Raw genomic sequence first — 16,610 nt, 5'->3', positions numbered from 1 at the left:
AATGGAGCAGCTCCAGGATGTCTCTAGTGCACAGTGATAAAACATAAATGTGAAGTGATGGGAAAAAACACTGTAGTAAATTACAACTATATAAAACCACAGAAAGAACAGAAACAAATTACTAAATGAGCAGATGAGATTTAAAAAAAAAAAAAAAAAAAAACTTGTTGCATATAAAAGCATTTCACCTCAAGACTCAAAATGCTGTCAAAGAAACAAACAAATCAAGATGACAAGCAAAGACCCAAATGACTCGGATAACAAAAGCTAAATGGGAACAGAACCCGAGATGGTGGAAAACAGAATGACAAGATGCATGAAATGACAAGTAAGGGAAATAAAATAAATATCAGTGAGTCTTGGCTGTCTTGTTTCCGGGCTTTGGAAGGGACATGTTTGTGTTAGTAAATCAGCACTGCTGCTAAGGGAGACATTTGCTGTCACTAGACTGAAAAATCATTGGTATAACTTCATGTGTACTTTATTTTTGGTCAGATTTTCCCCTTTCAAGGGCTTGTATGCTGTAGTTATGTTGCTGCATCTCTCAACAATTTCAAATATAGACTTGAAGGTGCTATCTGATGAGCCGAAATTGAAACTTTCCTTCAGCGTCTCTCACCTTCTGTCTCTCTCTCCCCCTCTCTCTCTCTCTCTCCAACAATAAGTAGCAACATTTTGCATGGCTGCCCCCCCCCCCCCCCCCTCGCAGATGGGTGTAGGAGTCCTCTTTCTTTCACTGCTATCTCGATGGAGGAGGAAGAGACGGCTCAGATTCTCCTTTCAGAGAAGATTTGTTTTCCAACACCCTTGAGAGGGCTCGTCTTTAACGAGGCCCGGACGGCTCAAAGCAAAGATTCATGCTTGCTGTAGGATCCTTAATAACTACTTTCTCTAGTTGTGTTTTTGTTTTTAACACAGCAGCCTCGCTTCAGGATTCTGGGTGTTGGCGTACTGCGGAGGAGAGAGTCAAAATCACTTTACTCCTCAAGTACAGTAAAAGCACAGGAATTTGTCTTGGTGGCATTGGTGCAGTGACTAAATAACGTGCATGGTGACAAGTTCATATGTAGGACATGCAATGGACAGTACACGATATCACTACTTATCTACATTCATCAAGGTAATAATTGGAAATTATTATAATAATAATAAACAGATGCACAAGACACTAATGGTAGTGACATTACAGTGGCTGTCATTTGGCGTAGCAGAGGAAAAGGCGTTGCGCTCTGTGAAGTGCTACATCAAAGGCCGGTGTAACGTCACGCGGTGGGTTGCCATGGCGCTGTCACCAGGAGTTCCTGTAGTGCAGAGGGAGAAAATGAGGAGGAGAGGGAGTGGAGAAGGAGGTGATTTCCACTTGTGTGTGTGGCACAGCTGGTTGCCTAGATGGACTGGAATGATAAGTAGTCAATAACGTTGCATGTTCATGTGTGACCTTAATGTATGCAGAGCCATGCGGTGACTCTCTAATGCTAAGATTGCTGCTTTGGTGTCAAGTTTGTCCTTGACCTTGATTCAAGTGTATTGTAAGTGAAGTGCTGAGAGGGGGTCTGGTCCATGGTTCTAGGATGCTAGAATTAAGTGTTGAACGTCTTGGAGATGTTGTGGGTCTAATTCAGCCAGACATCAGTGATGGGAGGAGCTCACTTGTTAACCCCATTGACATGCCCACTCTCACCCAACCCCCCTTTCCTCTAACATCCAAATTAGGTTTCTACGCATGTACTCACATAATGTAATAATGCAAGATGCAGTTGCATAACAGCAATCCTTCATTTCTAGCCACGCCTCTCATTCTCAGTGTCCAACATATATGCCATTTGAATGCATACATTTGTTGTATGGGTGGCTCCAGTGGGAATCAAACTCTGGCAGTGCTGATACCATATTTTGCCCATTGAGCTACACCGGGAATTGAACCTCTAACCCCTGTTGGTGTTCATGCCTTGCTCCCATTTAGCCAGACAATCCACTCTGAAAAATTGAATTATAGAAGAACTAACTTTTGCACACAGCCTTTACTGAGTGCCACTTGACTAACTTAAGGAGAGAGATGCGAGCAGCGCGATGCTGAATAGCTCCAGGGTATTCCTTGGTGCTGGAGAGAGACGATAAGAATAGCACTCGCTTGTCTCTCCTCCATTGGCTAGCTGGTCCGGCTGTGGGCTGGTGAGCAGCGCTGCTCCATTCCAGCGGCGCTGTGCACTAAACCTAAAGAATGGCAAAGTGAAAGAAGTGGGCGCCCTCTGGGTGCACCAGAGCAGCCTGGCCATGGATATATTTGGCTCTGTCAGTTTGCATACAGATCTGCAATGCTCTGCAATTAGGCTGCTTCCTGTTTCAGCACAGGATATGGCAGCGCCGTGGAGCGAGGCCATTGATGCACTCAGGGAAGACGCTGCCAGGCCCTCTGGAGGAGATGCATCATATTCATGGCTCTAAAATTACACAGAGCACTGGGTTACTTAAGAACGCAAGTGAAAACAACTGATTCTCATAGTCTACGCTAAGTGTACAAAGTGTTAGGCCTACTCTTTCCATGAAATAGATTGACCTGCTGAATCCAAGTGAAAGCTATGATCCCTTACTAATCAAATCCACCTCTAACATGAGGGGGTGATCAAAATGAAACGGAGGAGAGAGGTCACTCCAATGAAGCCTCCAATGAATTGTGTAAAAGATGTTTGTAGTATTCTGTACACTGCGTATATAGACCTACATGGCTCTGTCCCCTCAACATCAGACTGTTAAGAATGGCTGTGGTCAGACTAGGGGGAAATGGTGATCAGAGTACCCACGCTCACAGCGGTCTCCCACCACATTACCATGCATTGTAATGAAGGAAATAGACCCCCCCCCCCCACCCTCCACCCCAACTGCACAATCACACACATCCCTCTCCCCCTCCCTCACTCATACGAAGCATCGGAAAATACGCGTCAGCTACTTCCTCCTTCTCTCCCCACCGTCTCCCCCTTCAACTTCCTGTTCTCTGGGCTGTTCGGAAGTGAGATGCTGTAGACGGGGGCCACTGTAGGCCTTACTGTAACCGCATGCTTTTTTTAAATTGCATGTTAATACTGATTACCATGTTTTTTGCCTTGAAGGACCACATTGGAAATGGGATGAACTTTAATGTTGCATCCTTGTCAGTGTTTTAGATGCATTATTGTCATTTTCATGTCATTTTGAAAATATAATGTATTAAAAAAAATACGATTTCGTAAAGGTGAAGTACGCATAATATGTCATAAAATGTTTTTGCCAGTGAGGCAATACAGCCCAATTCAGTAAAGAGGTTGAATGCTTTTGCAAACTAGATTTTTTAGAAAATTTGAATTTTATTCTTTACCATAAATTTCTGTGATTTACTGATTTTTAGACCAGAAATCCCACAGAAATGCATGTTGAACTAATTTTGTTTGCAATAGAACTTTTCCTTACATTTGTTGAAATAAACTAAACTGTAGGTGTTGGCTCAGACTGAACTGAGCATTGGAGACAGCTTTATGGAACTGTCTGTCTCTCCGCCTGTGTGTCTGGACTGGAGTCAGCTGGGAGTGTGCCGTCTCTCTCTCTCTTTAGGCGATGCTTTGTGTTTGCTGTGGATTCAGTCGGCGGCACATCGTTCCTCTGCGCCTCCGTTGTCTCGTCTTTCTGCCTCAGTTTGTCTCAGCGTGCTGCAGTCTGAGCCAAGCGGCCATGCTGTCGCCTCCAGGACTCTCTGGCCTGGTCACCCAGTGCTTGGGGGAGGTGGAGGCACACACACACACACACACACACTGACACTCGGGCACACACTCACTGTCACAAACGGACACAGGCACTCTTTCGGCTGGACAAAAAGACACACACACATACATAAGCTCATTTAGGCACACACATATAGACGTGCATTCGCCTTTAGGCACACACACACAGACACACTCTTTTTATACACACACACACACTTTCAGGCACACACACTCATGCTCTTTTAGGCACTCACAGGCACACATGTATGCTCTCTAAGCCACATATATACACATGATACACATGATCTCTCTTCAGTCTCTCTCTCTCTCCCTATCTCCCTCTCTCTCTCTCCCTCTCTCTCACACACACACACACACACACACGCCCCAGGACTGGCATCTGGTGCGTTGTGGCTGTGTCCAGTCCACCCAGCTACCATACATCCTAGCAGTGTTACCCCAGTCTCGAGAGTGAGTCTCTCTCCCTTGCATTCGTCTCGCTGTATCAAGGTCACCTCCAACAAACAAATGATTGGCTGCTGAGGGGAGAAGCTCCGCAGAATCAGCCAATACCAGAGAGCTGCCTTTGTTGCTACTTTCATTTTATTCTCAGCTCGGGGGATCTCAACCCGGGGGTCGGAGCAGAACTTGGGGCGGACTGAGGTGTAGTGCCCCCGGAATTTTTCTAGGGGCGCAAATTCATACAAACATTCGGCCTATATGTAAAATCACTACAATATCGCTAGAAAACATAGATAATTAACGTGGCTATCATCAGCCTTCAGCAGTTTTAAATCCAGCTATCTCTGGTGGTGCCAGCTCATTTGTAGAAGGAACTGAAAAAATGAGGATGGGGGAGGGTGGATTACTGAGGTATGATCTAGGCTATTACACAATTGGATTCATCAAAATGAAGTGTCAAATGGAAAGCAATGGAAGCAGTATTTTTGATCTTACAGAGGTTAGATGACAAAAATCTGTGGGGGCACATGCCCTCTCAATTTGAATAGGCATATATTTGTGTTAAATGCTTTTTTTAATGCATATTTGCAAGATTTGTCCATTAAAAAGGAATGTATAACTCATCTCCAGGTGTCACAGGAACTCCTTTGTTAATGGGGCTTGAGCTAGACTTGTCGATAGGAAATCTGTGTTCATGGTGTGACCAGGAATGTCTTGGCCTAAACTCAGGTTATCCACCTTGTTAGGCTGACATAGATGATATCCTTTATGATAGGGGAATAATAGTATACATAATAGTAAGTAGTATCAGATTGTGTGATGTGAGCTATTGAAGGGTGAAGATCATAAATAAATCTCTTTCTGAAAATAGAATTGATTTTTGTTTATGTTGGTGGGTGTGACTGAACACATAATAGCTGAGTTGATATTCTGTAAGGAAACTACAAGACCAGTCTCTTTCTTTTGCATAACTGGGCCACAGGATGTGGTGGTTTAGTTTGGCCCCATTGTGACTTGCTCTCTGTGGACATGTACTTTTGTATGTTAGCCGTGTCTGCACCTGTCAAGATACCAAAACCTCGACTCTGATACCTTAACCAGCCCAGGTTTCACGGTTTGGTTGTAAAGGGATATACCCCTCAAAAAATTAACACTGACAAAATACAATTACCTAAAATAACATGAACCAGTGATAGCTGTTTTTCTGTTTTATTTTTTTGACATTTTCTTAATGCATACTTGCATACTAGCAGTAAAACAGCATGGCAGTCATACAGACAAAGCATATAATTATAAGTCCAAAAAAAGTTCCAAAAAGCTTATATCCCATCTTTAGTGAATATACCTTCAAATAAACTGATTGTGAATTGTATTTGTAATGCCTTGCTTTTCATTGTGTTTGTTGCAGCTCTGATGGTACCAGCTGAACAGTGACCGCTACCTGCCTGAGGACGCCTGCTGCCCAATTCCCTTCACCATGTCTGGGATCCAGGTAAGTGAAGCGAGGAGGTTAATCCCCCCCCAAGGGCACCTTGAGGACAGTTAAAGGGTGTGAGAGTGTCATCCACTTTCTCCACCTAGATTTCCCAGGTTTTCCAGATTTAGGAACACTATATTTGAATCCACTAAATCAAAGTAGAATTTACATAAATTTAGAAATAAAACCTTTTGCCGCTCCAATTTCTTTCATTTCTTTTGCTACAGTAGCGCTTCACTCTTACCCGATTATTGTAGGGTAACAGTAATATTGTCAGGGCATGATGGCTCTCACTTTATATTCCTTACTACTGGCTGCTTGTAATGTTAGCGGTGTAGGAATTGAAGCTTATTCTACTGCTGCACTCCTTTCAAGTTGCTCTGGATTAAAGCGTCAAATGTATGCCTCAAATATAAATGTCAGTGTAACATAAATTTACAAGAGCAGTCAAAGGCCCTGTTCACATGAGCATTTGTGATACGTAAAAAAAAAATAATAATATCCAATGTATTTTAATGAGACCGATGGATTGGCGGATGACATGGATTGACGGAGCACCGCGTGTGAAAATATCGCAAACCAGTCTGTCAAAAAGGTTTAAAATAGTTGCATTTTTGACGAAGTGCAAGTAAACGTCATCCACTAATGGACTTCATCAGCCAATGAAATTTGCACAGACAGCTTCAAAAGGTTTCGAGACACACCCACAGCAACACTACCTAGGTGGTTTCAAGGCATACCTGTCCATGACTGTGACAGATGCCAAATGTCCCATGTGAACGCGGCTGAAAACATAAACCTCTACTGCATTAACAGTCTCATCACAACAGGAGCTAAACACACACACACACAGTGCACCCACACACACAACACACACACACACACACAGGGAAGACGTGCAGGCAGACACGAAGGTGCTGAAATGCACTCACACACTCGTGGCACCATGCTAATGCACATAACCTGTGTGCACACATCCATCAAAATGCCCAACCCTGTTTTAGTGGTTTCACATTACCTGGCTGTCTCAGTGGTTCAGCTAATGCTCCTCATGTGCCAGCTTCAGGGTAGGATTACCATCTCTCCTGCATCCGCCGCCTTCGCATGTCCCTATTGATCCAAGTTATTTTCATCTGTCGCACCACAGTGCACCACTGTTGTCCAAGTGAAAACCTTGTATCTTTCAGAAACTGCAACTTTTCAGGAATTAAGAAACACAACCTCGTTGTTTGTGTTATTCTCTGATGAAAGTTCATTCACTTCAAATTAGAGAATCCATTGTCGTGTTGCAGATGCATTGTGTTGTGATGCAAGTCTTCCATGCATTGGATGTATTCTACTTCTATGTGTTGATTATGGATGTGTAAACTAAAATGAATATTTCTGTCAGGTTGTTCTAGCTGTCTGAAGTTTTCATGATGAAAACATTTTGTCAGTGAATCAGTTGGAACTAAAATTCATGTTGTTGTCTTGAGGGCCAGCAGTGTGACTTATTGGTTAATGTGATCATCTTGTGACCAAAAGGTCAAAAGCTCAATCCCTGCAGCTGCCAGTGTGCATCCATCAGCGGTCAAGTGTCCTCTCAAAGAGTCCTTGAGCAAGATGATGAATCCCAACCTGGTCACTTGTGAGCCACTCCAGATTTTAGCTAGGGTCGGGCGATAGTGCACATGCTCCAGTCACCCAATCACCACATATATTGTCCACCCCCAATGTATTTGTCTATACCTGGGGTGGTGAACTGATATGTAGCTTTTAAATATGCAAGGAAGTGACATCACACAAATTTTTAAAAGTCTTCAGAATCAATAAAAAACTGAAGATGTAAAAGGTGGCCGTGCATTCCCATTAGCAATCGTACACAGGGACAAACCCAGCACACTCTGAGGGAGGCTCTATGAAATGCCTGGTGTGTTTAGGCTGCCTTCTGTGCTGGCTCTAAATACATTTTTAATCAACTTGAGCATAACTTTTGTCCTTGTGTGTGCTTCCCCAATTGAGTGTCTTGCACTAGGATCAAGGTAATCTGTGTTGGCAAAAGATAGGCAAGGAAATTTCCACCAGCAATAGATTGTGTCCACCGCTGTTTCCTGATGTGTTTGTCCAACTGCCCACCCATAATGTGACCGTCAAGTAAGTGCCTAACGTGTAATGTAAAACCCATACACCCAAACCCATGGATGTAAATTAATAACACTGGAGAGGTTTTCTATATCCTCATGGCCCTCACTGGCAGTCGTCACTAGCAGTCCAAACTCTTGTTATGCAGTATTGATTGAAAGATGTGCTTCCAGTGACTGATGCATCAGACGCTTTCAGCTGTGCTGTGTGGCGTCAGGAATAGAGCGGGTTGTACAAGGACAGTTTACTCGCTCAGTCACACCTGCTGCTTTGTGCTCTGGCTTTCATCTAATCTCATTGACAGTACTGCGGCACCTTTTTGAACGCATCAGAGTACTGATCTAACAGCACAAACTGGATATGCTCAGCATTCTAATCCTCACTGTCATTTATATTTATATTTTAGGCATTTAGCTGCCACTCTTATCTAGAGCGACTGACAATGAGTGCAACAGTAGAATAAGCTTTCCTAGATTGTCAAGTAAGGACACCCAGAGAGAATGTGTCACAAATGAAGAGTTTCATGAGGTATTTGCCATTTAGGGGGAAATAGTGATACCTACTTCTTTCAAAAAGACTGAAAGCACAAAACAAATGATAGTAATTTTTAACCCTTCTGTACGTGGCTTATATTGATTTGATTTCATTTCAGTATCATGTGATCTATGTGCCCAGGTCACATGGGCTTACAAGACACATCCAATATAAGACATTGTAATGTTTGTATAACAACCATATTTCTAAAGAAACTCAGCTATTTCACAAAGTTCATTGCCATTTTGTCCTTTACAGACAGTCATTTTGCTGTAATGCACACTTCTCAGCTCATCCTATAAAGGACAATAAAACATAAAATGAATTTCATTGCTGTGATTTGTGTCTGTTCCTCTCTGTCCTGGGTGATTCAGGCACCATGGGCGAATGGCACAGAGTGCGTAGCCAAGTATAACTTCCAGACCACCAACGAACAGGACCTGCCCTTCTGTAAAGGAGATGTGCTGACCATCATCGGAGTCACCAGGGTAAGGAAGACTGGGGCTAGGCACACAATTAACAATGCATGTTGTAACAAATCAAACCTCAAAGCTGCCATCCCAGCCACATTTTTGATATCGGGGTACTTCTAGAGTACTAGTAGAGTTCATTGTTTAACCACCTTTTAATGTAATTTCCAGGCTGCACAGTTAATCGCGTATAATCGTATATTACAATTTTAGTTTTCCCAGTTACTAATTGTAGAATATTGGCATATTGGCAATATGGAACATTTCTTTGCAAAAAAAAAAAATGGTTGGCAATTGGAATTACAAAGTCAAAAGAATAATGTACTAACCCACAAATGGTGACCGTAGAGTACAAAAGCAATATTCTCTCATAAATCCACTAAATTGTGATGTGTAGTTGGGTTTGGCCCAAAACGCCTCCAGAAGGCTCAAGAGTAATTTCTAGTGTCCCAGAATCCCCCCTCTCTACACCTGCTGTCAATACCAAACACAGCTTCCACTACCCTTTACCTACACTTAGGCTTATTCCTAGCTCTCAACATTACTCAGTAATTTCTAAACTCTATTGATCTCAGCCACAATACTCAAAGGGATGGCTCACACCAACAGTCCACTCAGCAGTTCAGAAACCGAATTGTATCAGCAATTATAGGCTAAAGGGATGGCGGATTCTTCTGGCTTGAAATGGCCTTCTCAGCAGTTTTGTATAACTAAATTGTATCTGCAAACAGTAGTACCAAGAGCTGAGAGGAGCGTATCACTACTCACTCCAGCTACCATATATACTATCATATGATATATAACTAGATTGATATTCATATTTTTTCATATTGTCTTAGTCATAAGATCTGGACCCCAGCTGATATCCTTTCTTTTCGGCCAGAGTAATCATGCTACTGGGAAACACTATGTCAGCTAGCATGCTAGAGACAAACAAGAGCTAACAAGCCAACATATCAACACGCTAAGAAATCGAGATACCAGTGAACATACTTCTAACAAATGATGCACCAGCATGGCACTTACTCTCGTTGTTCTCTCCTGACTAGATCCTTGCTTGTGCGTCTGCCAAATGGGAAATTGTAAAATTGTAAATTGTAAAAGTAGCTATGCCTAAACATAAGAGACAGGAAGGGTCCTCACTCCTCACCTACCCATTGCCTGAGATTTTGGGGAGATGGTAGCACATCGTAATTCTTATCATCAACAGTAAGGTTGTGCTAACAGCTTTATGTTGATGGACTGTTTCAGGATCCCAACTGGTATAGAGCGAGGAACACAGTGGGCAGGGAGGGAACCATCCCAGCAAACTATGTCCAGAAAAGGGAAGGAGTCAAGTCAGGAGGGAAGCTCAGTCTAATGCCGTAAGTACCAGAGGTGTAGTGGAGGAGAAACCCACCTCTCTCTCTCTCTCTGACATATTGCTTTCCCATTATTCTCTCTCTGTCTCTCTCTCTCTCTCTCTCTCTCTCTCTCTCTGTCTCTCTCTCTCTCTCTCTCTCTCTCTCTCTCTCTCTCTCTCTCTCTCTCTCTCTCTCTCTCTGTGTGTGCGCGTCTAACATCGCAATGTCCGTCTTGGGTGTGTAGTGTATTTTGTTTGTGTATCATGGCATTGCCGTGTATGTGTCTTATATTGTTGTTGTGTGTGAGTGCGCACTATATAAATCATGGTGAACATTATAAAAAGCACTCTGTAAGAAAACAAAATCTAAATTCAGATTTTTTTAATACATATTGGTGGTCTTTCACCTCATGATGATCACTGGCTAGATTTAATTATATATCCACCTTTTAATTAATGTCTACATAAGGCTCTATAGTTAATTGTGGATTCTCGTATATTGCAGTTTTAATGAATGTCCTCTGTAGTTGAAAATTTATTTTGATATGCGATGCCAAAAGTGTAGTACAAGAATTTTGTCTTTGAGATCAGCAGGTCTACTAATAGTTTACTGCAAAAATCAAGATGATAATTTTATCTATAATCGTGAGGCCCTACCACTACATCATTGTTAATTATGCTCCTTCCTGCCAATTGTGTGAACTAGCTGTTGTACCTCCATTCACTTCTGTTGCCTGCGGCAGGGGAAAATGTAGTGTTCACTTCAAAAGTCAGGCAAAGCATCAAAGATGGAACTTCCATCCCTAGCAGAGTCATTTGTTTTTTACTGCGTTTTCTCTTGTCTCTCTCCGGCTGCCACAGAGGCCAGGACCGGCTGCGCACTAGATTTGAATCGGGCCCTTTGAAACGGCAGCTATTTCAAAAAGAGGAAAATATAACGAGAGGCTTATGCAAATGGAACGAGGCAGGAACGCCGAGAGCACACAGGCTGCCACAGTATCGTCACATAGCTGTGAGATGCTGTCATCCTCAAGGCGCCGAGGCTTTTGTAGTGAGACCCCGCAAATGATAGTAAACAAGTATTTAAACTTTACTGTTTGCCTCCGATTTAGACTGCTGACCTCAGGGGGTGAGGGTGGCACCGAACTGGAGGTTGTTCATTCTAGTGTGATGTGAGGAAAGCGTTCCAGTGTAAGGGAGTGTGCTATCTACAAGTACAGATATAAGCATGTGCTGTTTACGGCAGTGTTACATGTGGCAACTTTGGGCACACAATAGTTGGTGTTATCACATAGTAGCATCTTGTTGCCAGGAAACATTTGAATAGACTTTTGTCCCTCTGTGTCTTACTTTGTTGCCTGTTGCTGATAGTGTGCCCCCCTCTCCCTCTGCCTGGTGGTTAAGACACACCCATACTGTCTGTCCACACCATCATGAACTTGGTCACTGAGTCGTCCAGCTCCAACATGTTGAGGTTAGGGTTAGGGTGAGGATAGGCCCAATGGTAACTACAAACTCATGTTGTATATACTGTATACTTCGTTGCTTGTTGCACAAATGAATCATAACCGCATTAATTATTAAACTCCAAAATGAAATATGAGGGCATTCACATACAGTCATGTAGGTAATTGCGAGCAAATGAGCAAATACAGCATGAATTTTCCAGCGCTTGCAGCAACTTTTCTGTAGCTCTGATTAAATGGTTACTGCTGCCGACCTCCTGTCTCTACCGCTGCATTTAATGAGATCACTGCATAGTTAAATGGTTGTTTCATATAGGTCAGGTCACCCAGGACCTGGTCCTCAGGGGCCATTAGTTGAAACCCAGAGGGAGTTGCTGACTTAGTTATGAATCGCTAGCAGATGTCTCAGGGAAGACCTCTCCCTCTCCTCTGGGTTACATAAGGGCTCAGCTGTGGTCTTCTGTCCCCACGCTCACCCTGACCGATGGATGCTCGCCTCCTTCTCTGGCCTCTAAACAGCTCGCTCTCTCTGCCGCCCCCATGTGGCAGACATCTGCCCCGCGTTGGCCCGGGCCAAAGAGAGCAGAGCAGCACCACCCTAAAGGAGCATGGGGGTGTTCAGCCTTCCCTCCTGTTCCCATCGAGTTGTTTACCACCTCTTTGGGACATTTTATTGAATGAAAAACATTCCGACAAGCGTCATTTCAAGATGATGTAATGTAGGCGACAGCGCTGCAGTTGATTCCTGCGGTCAGAATAGTTAGTGGGGCGTCCGGCGAGGGGCTGTCGCGTTCATCTGCGGGCCCGGGCCGTGCACGCCTGGCGCCTGCTCTCGGATTAATGGGAGTTAAGGAGCTCCTGTCCATTGGAGAAGCTGCCTGCGCTGATCTAATCAACTCAACCCGCATTAAGCTGCTTTGCCACAAGGGCCTCTGCTTCTCTCCGTCTGAGAAGGCGGAGGACGAGGAGGATGAGGGGGAGGGAGAGGTGGAGGAGGAAGAGGAGGAGGTGGCCAGGGCAAAACGGGCTAAATCAATTATAGCCGTTGATTACCGCCCACTCACCAGCCAACACTGATAGAGAGACCCTGTGGGCTGCTACTGTTTGTGGCTGATACAACCTTTCACACAAAGACTGATGTGAATCGATGGGCTACGGTGTGCTGTTTTGCGGTCCGAGTTGCTGGGATGGTGGAGTGTTTGACGCAAGACCACGGGGCTGTGGACGTAGAGTAGATACCGATTTGTTTGGTATCTGTATCAGGTTTAAGACAAACACTATCAAAATATATCACATCGCTTCAAAATGCTGATTCCTTATAATTGGATCTCAGGTTTTGTTCTAGCCTAGCGGTATTTTATGTAGAAAATCAATGGAGTTTAGTCTTATACAATTAGCATGGGCAGATTTTACACAAAGTAATCGAGTATTAAATATCCAACCCATATCAATCTCCAACAATACCCAGCCCACGCTAGAGGACTTAGAGCAGAGCAGACATTAGAAAAGAGGATGGGCAAGTGGATGACAGTGTGGTGCGGCTTACTAATCCATCCATTAGTAGCCTATAGATGCAGCCACCAGGCCATATGGTGAGATTGAGGCAGGGTTATACAGCTAGCCGCTAAATCGGGGAACCAGAGCTGTATTTGTTCTCAGAGCTGGTTAAAACCAGCAGGACTCCCAGCAGCCCGCCTGCCTTTTAGCTTAACTTACGGTCAGCAGAGGCCTGATTTTTATACACTCCAGTGTGTGGTGAGAAGACTGGCCAGCTCTTGGCCTCCCTCACCTCAGTCCGCTCTCACCCCTCTGTCAGCTGGGGAGGGGGGGGAGGGGAGGGGTGTGTGCTGTCTGACCCGGCGTCTTGCCTGAACCGTTTTGCATTTTCCTGTTATTGCAGTGCCTGTGTGTCAGTTTCCGACTCTGCCCCAGGCTCTCTGTGTGTGTGTGTGTGTGTGTATGAGTGCAAGCACCATGTTTCCTGTTGTTCGGGCTCAGGTACTTTCTCACTGACTCCTCCAGACAAGACAGCCCCTCCCCTCCACTGCTCAAGCAGAACAGACTGGAAGTGCCGCTGTGTTGCTCTGAAACTCCTGCCGACTTCCCCCCTTCGCCGCCTCACTTGTGTTTCTCACTTCTCATTTCAGAGCAGAGCTGTGGACCATGATACATGCCAGTGGAGCCTCCTCTCTGGTTCAAGGTGTTAATCAGTGAAATTGGTGTAATGATTGGTCGGAATGAAAACCCAATTACTTGTGGGCCTCAATGGCGCATGGTTGAGAATCATTTTAGGCTTTTAGCTGATGCTCTTATCCAGAGCAACTCTCTGACAGAGCAGATGAGGATTTTCAGCCTTTTCCTCAACAACATGAATGGATTGTGGGGATCAAACCTGTCTCTTTAAGCACTGGTCCACTCTGCTGCATTGTTACATCAGCTTATATACTGCTAGGCCTAACACTTTTTACTTGGTACTTCTTTTTGCTTGACGTGTGTGTGTATGCAAGCAATACTTGTCAGTTCTTGAAGCCCCTAAACAATTCCCTGACCACCTTTTTCTCTCTCCCCCTTTTCTCTCCTCTCTCCCTTTATCTGTCTCTTCTTTCTCCTTTCTTGATCTGCCTCTCACCTTTTTGTCTCTCTCCCCAACTCTTTCTCCTTTCCTTCTCTCCCCCTCTTTTTTCCCCTTTCCTCTCTCACCCTCTTCCTTATCTCGTTTCTTACTCTACTTCTCTCTCTCTTTGTCTCTCTCTCTCTTTCCTTTCTCACCCCCGCCTCTTCTCTCCTCCATCCTTTCTGTCTCCCCCATTTCCTTTCTCTCTCTCCCCTTCCTTGCTCTCGCCCTCTCTCACTCTCTTTGTCTCTCTCCCTCCCTCCCTCCCTCCCTCTCTCCCTCCCTGCAGCTGGTTTCATGGGAAGATAACTCGGGAGCAGGCCGAGCGGCTGCTCTACCCTCCGGAGACGGGCTTGTTCCTGGTGAGGGAGAGCACCAACTACCCCGGCGACTACACCCTGTGCGTCAGCTGTGACGGCAAGGTGGAGCACTACCGCATCATCTACCACAACGGCAAGCTGACCATCGACGAGGAGGAGTACTTCGAGAACCTCATGCAGCTGGTGGAGGTGAGGGACGACACGTGTTGCGCTGTTCATCGGTTTTAATCTTTCTTCACAGGATGAATTGATATGTTTTAGAAGCATAGATTCCCACCTTAAGGCAGTGACGCACAGGGCAATTTTTCAGGCAACTACAATAGATAACATTGCTCAAGGAGTTGCTGCAAGGATGAAAACATCAGGACGGGCCAGTACACTATGCCTCACTGGAGGCTCCGCCTACCTTAATTAGGGATGCACCAATCAGGTTTTTGCACCAGACGAGTTTTCAGTTTTGTCAAAGAAGGTGAAATTTGTTAGTCTTGTTTCCTTAGGCAGGCTGTTTTGATGTTTAGGGGCTCTGGTCAAGCAAAAGGAGGATTATCTGCCCATATAGTTGTAAATCACAATCAATTACGATTAATCACAATTATTAATCTTGATGATTTGAGGAGCAAAAACATTTTAGTGCACCTTATGCATCTTATATCAACACCTTCACTATATTCAGCTACAGCAGATGTTCTATGAGATCAAATGTTTCAACATTGCAAACATGCCAGTATTTACTTTTTTAGTAACTGTGTAAACTGAAATCAAGATATGCAGTTATACATGATTAATTGTGCAGCCCTGTGATTAAATGCCTCCATAGAGACACACACACACATAGAGGATCGCTGTGGAGCTTCTCTAGAAAACGAGAGTCCACGACATGTTCACATTCTTCAAAAAGCTGTCTAATCTTCTCTCCCTCGCTATTATCTAAAAGCCACGAGTTCAGAGGAAGGACAGAGTGTGGGGAGAGGAAGATAGGAGGACATGATGGCAGAGAGAGGGAAAGAGAGAGAGCGAGGTCTTTCATCCTCAGATAAAGAGAATAGCTAGATTGGTGGCTATCACTCTTTTAATTGGACCTCATCTCTGCCCTGGGGGGCGTTGGATGTGGACAGGAATGTGCCAGCTGGCACCGAGGACCATCAACATCCCCAGTGCACTCTTATTATCAGCCGCCCACCATCTCTCCCTCTCCTCTCTCCTCTCTCTCTCTGTCTCTCTCTCTCTCTCTCTCGTTCACACCATCTAGGCTTGGCTCTGCCTCCACTTCCCTTCTCCACCTCCCCTCTCTCCCTCTCTTGCTCTCTCTTAACCTCTCTCTACCCCTCTCTCTTTCTCCCACCTGTGTCGTTCCGTGGTGTATACCTGACATATTGCTTTCCCATTATTCTCTCTCTCTCTCTCTCTCTCTCCCTCTCTCTTTCTCTCTCTCTTTCTCTCTCTCCCTCATGACGAACATGTGCATGTTCCAAAGCATAGATTCAAACATAAATAAAATACAAATAAAGTCAAATAAAGTCATTCAAATATTAAATCTATAGAAAAAAGAATAAAATATTTCTGGATAATAACAGTGACGATTACAACAGTGATGATTACAAAATACTTGTAATACATATGCTTACAATGCAAAGTTAAAAGAAGGGATTACAGAGTTGATGTGTTTGTTTGATTATGGTTTGACAATACAATAGATCTCTGCTCAATATGCAATAAGATTTTCTCCAAGGACAATACACATTTTTTTCATTGATATTAAATCTTGAAAATTCTTTATTCTTTCAGAGATTTTTGAAAAGTATGTGTGTGTAGCTTCCTATTTAGTACAGGAGAGCAGGGAGTGTCCTTCACTCTGTTTCTCCTGAGTGTACACACACTCTTTCTTCTCTTGGCAGGTTCCTCTGTGCCTGTCTGTCTCTACAGCTAGCTGCTGCTCACTGAGTCTGTACAATGTCAGTAGCTTCCTTTGTCTGGGCTCTTTGATTCTGATCACATACTGTGCCAAACTGTAAATTGTTTTCCATTTAGTTTTGTTTATGAGTCCGATTTCTTTTTGCCAATAGTGAT

At 44.1% G+C, this 16,610-nt stretch overlaps 1 protein-coding gene across 1 annotated transcript in view; it reads left to right on the top strand.

Annotated features, from left to right (window-relative positions):
• Window positions 1-14,732, top strand: part of cskl (c-src tyrosine kinase-like) — a gene marked incomplete at its 3' end in the record, with an annotated part of 38,842 nt that extends 24,110 nt beyond the window's left edge. Inside the window, exons 2-5 of the mRNA XM_071537842.1 lie at window positions 5,608-5,691; window positions 8,706-8,819; window positions 10,053-10,165; window positions 14,513-14,732. Of these exons, the coding sequence (XP_071393943.1) occupies window positions 5,677-5,691; window positions 8,706-8,819; window positions 10,053-10,165; window positions 14,513-14,732 (462 nt within the window). The remainder of the gene's footprint in view (window positions 1-5,607; window positions 5,692-8,705; window positions 8,820-10,052; window positions 10,166-14,512) is intronic.
• Window positions 14,733-16,610: the final 1,878 nt, after the last annotated feature.

The sequence above is a fragment of the Centroberyx affinis genome, unplaced genomic scaffold (assembly GCF_046629955.1).
Source record: "Centroberyx affinis isolate AG114_WGS23_722 - 3 ecotype Tasmania unplaced genomic scaffold, CSIRO-AGI_Caff_v1 ptg003135l_1, whole genome shotgun sequence".
Classification (NCBI taxonomy): Eukaryota; Metazoa; Chordata; class Actinopteri; order Beryciformes; family Berycidae; genus Centroberyx; species Centroberyx affinis.
Note: the sequence above shows the minus strand (reverse complement) of the source record. Positions and strands in the feature narration are given on the sequence as shown.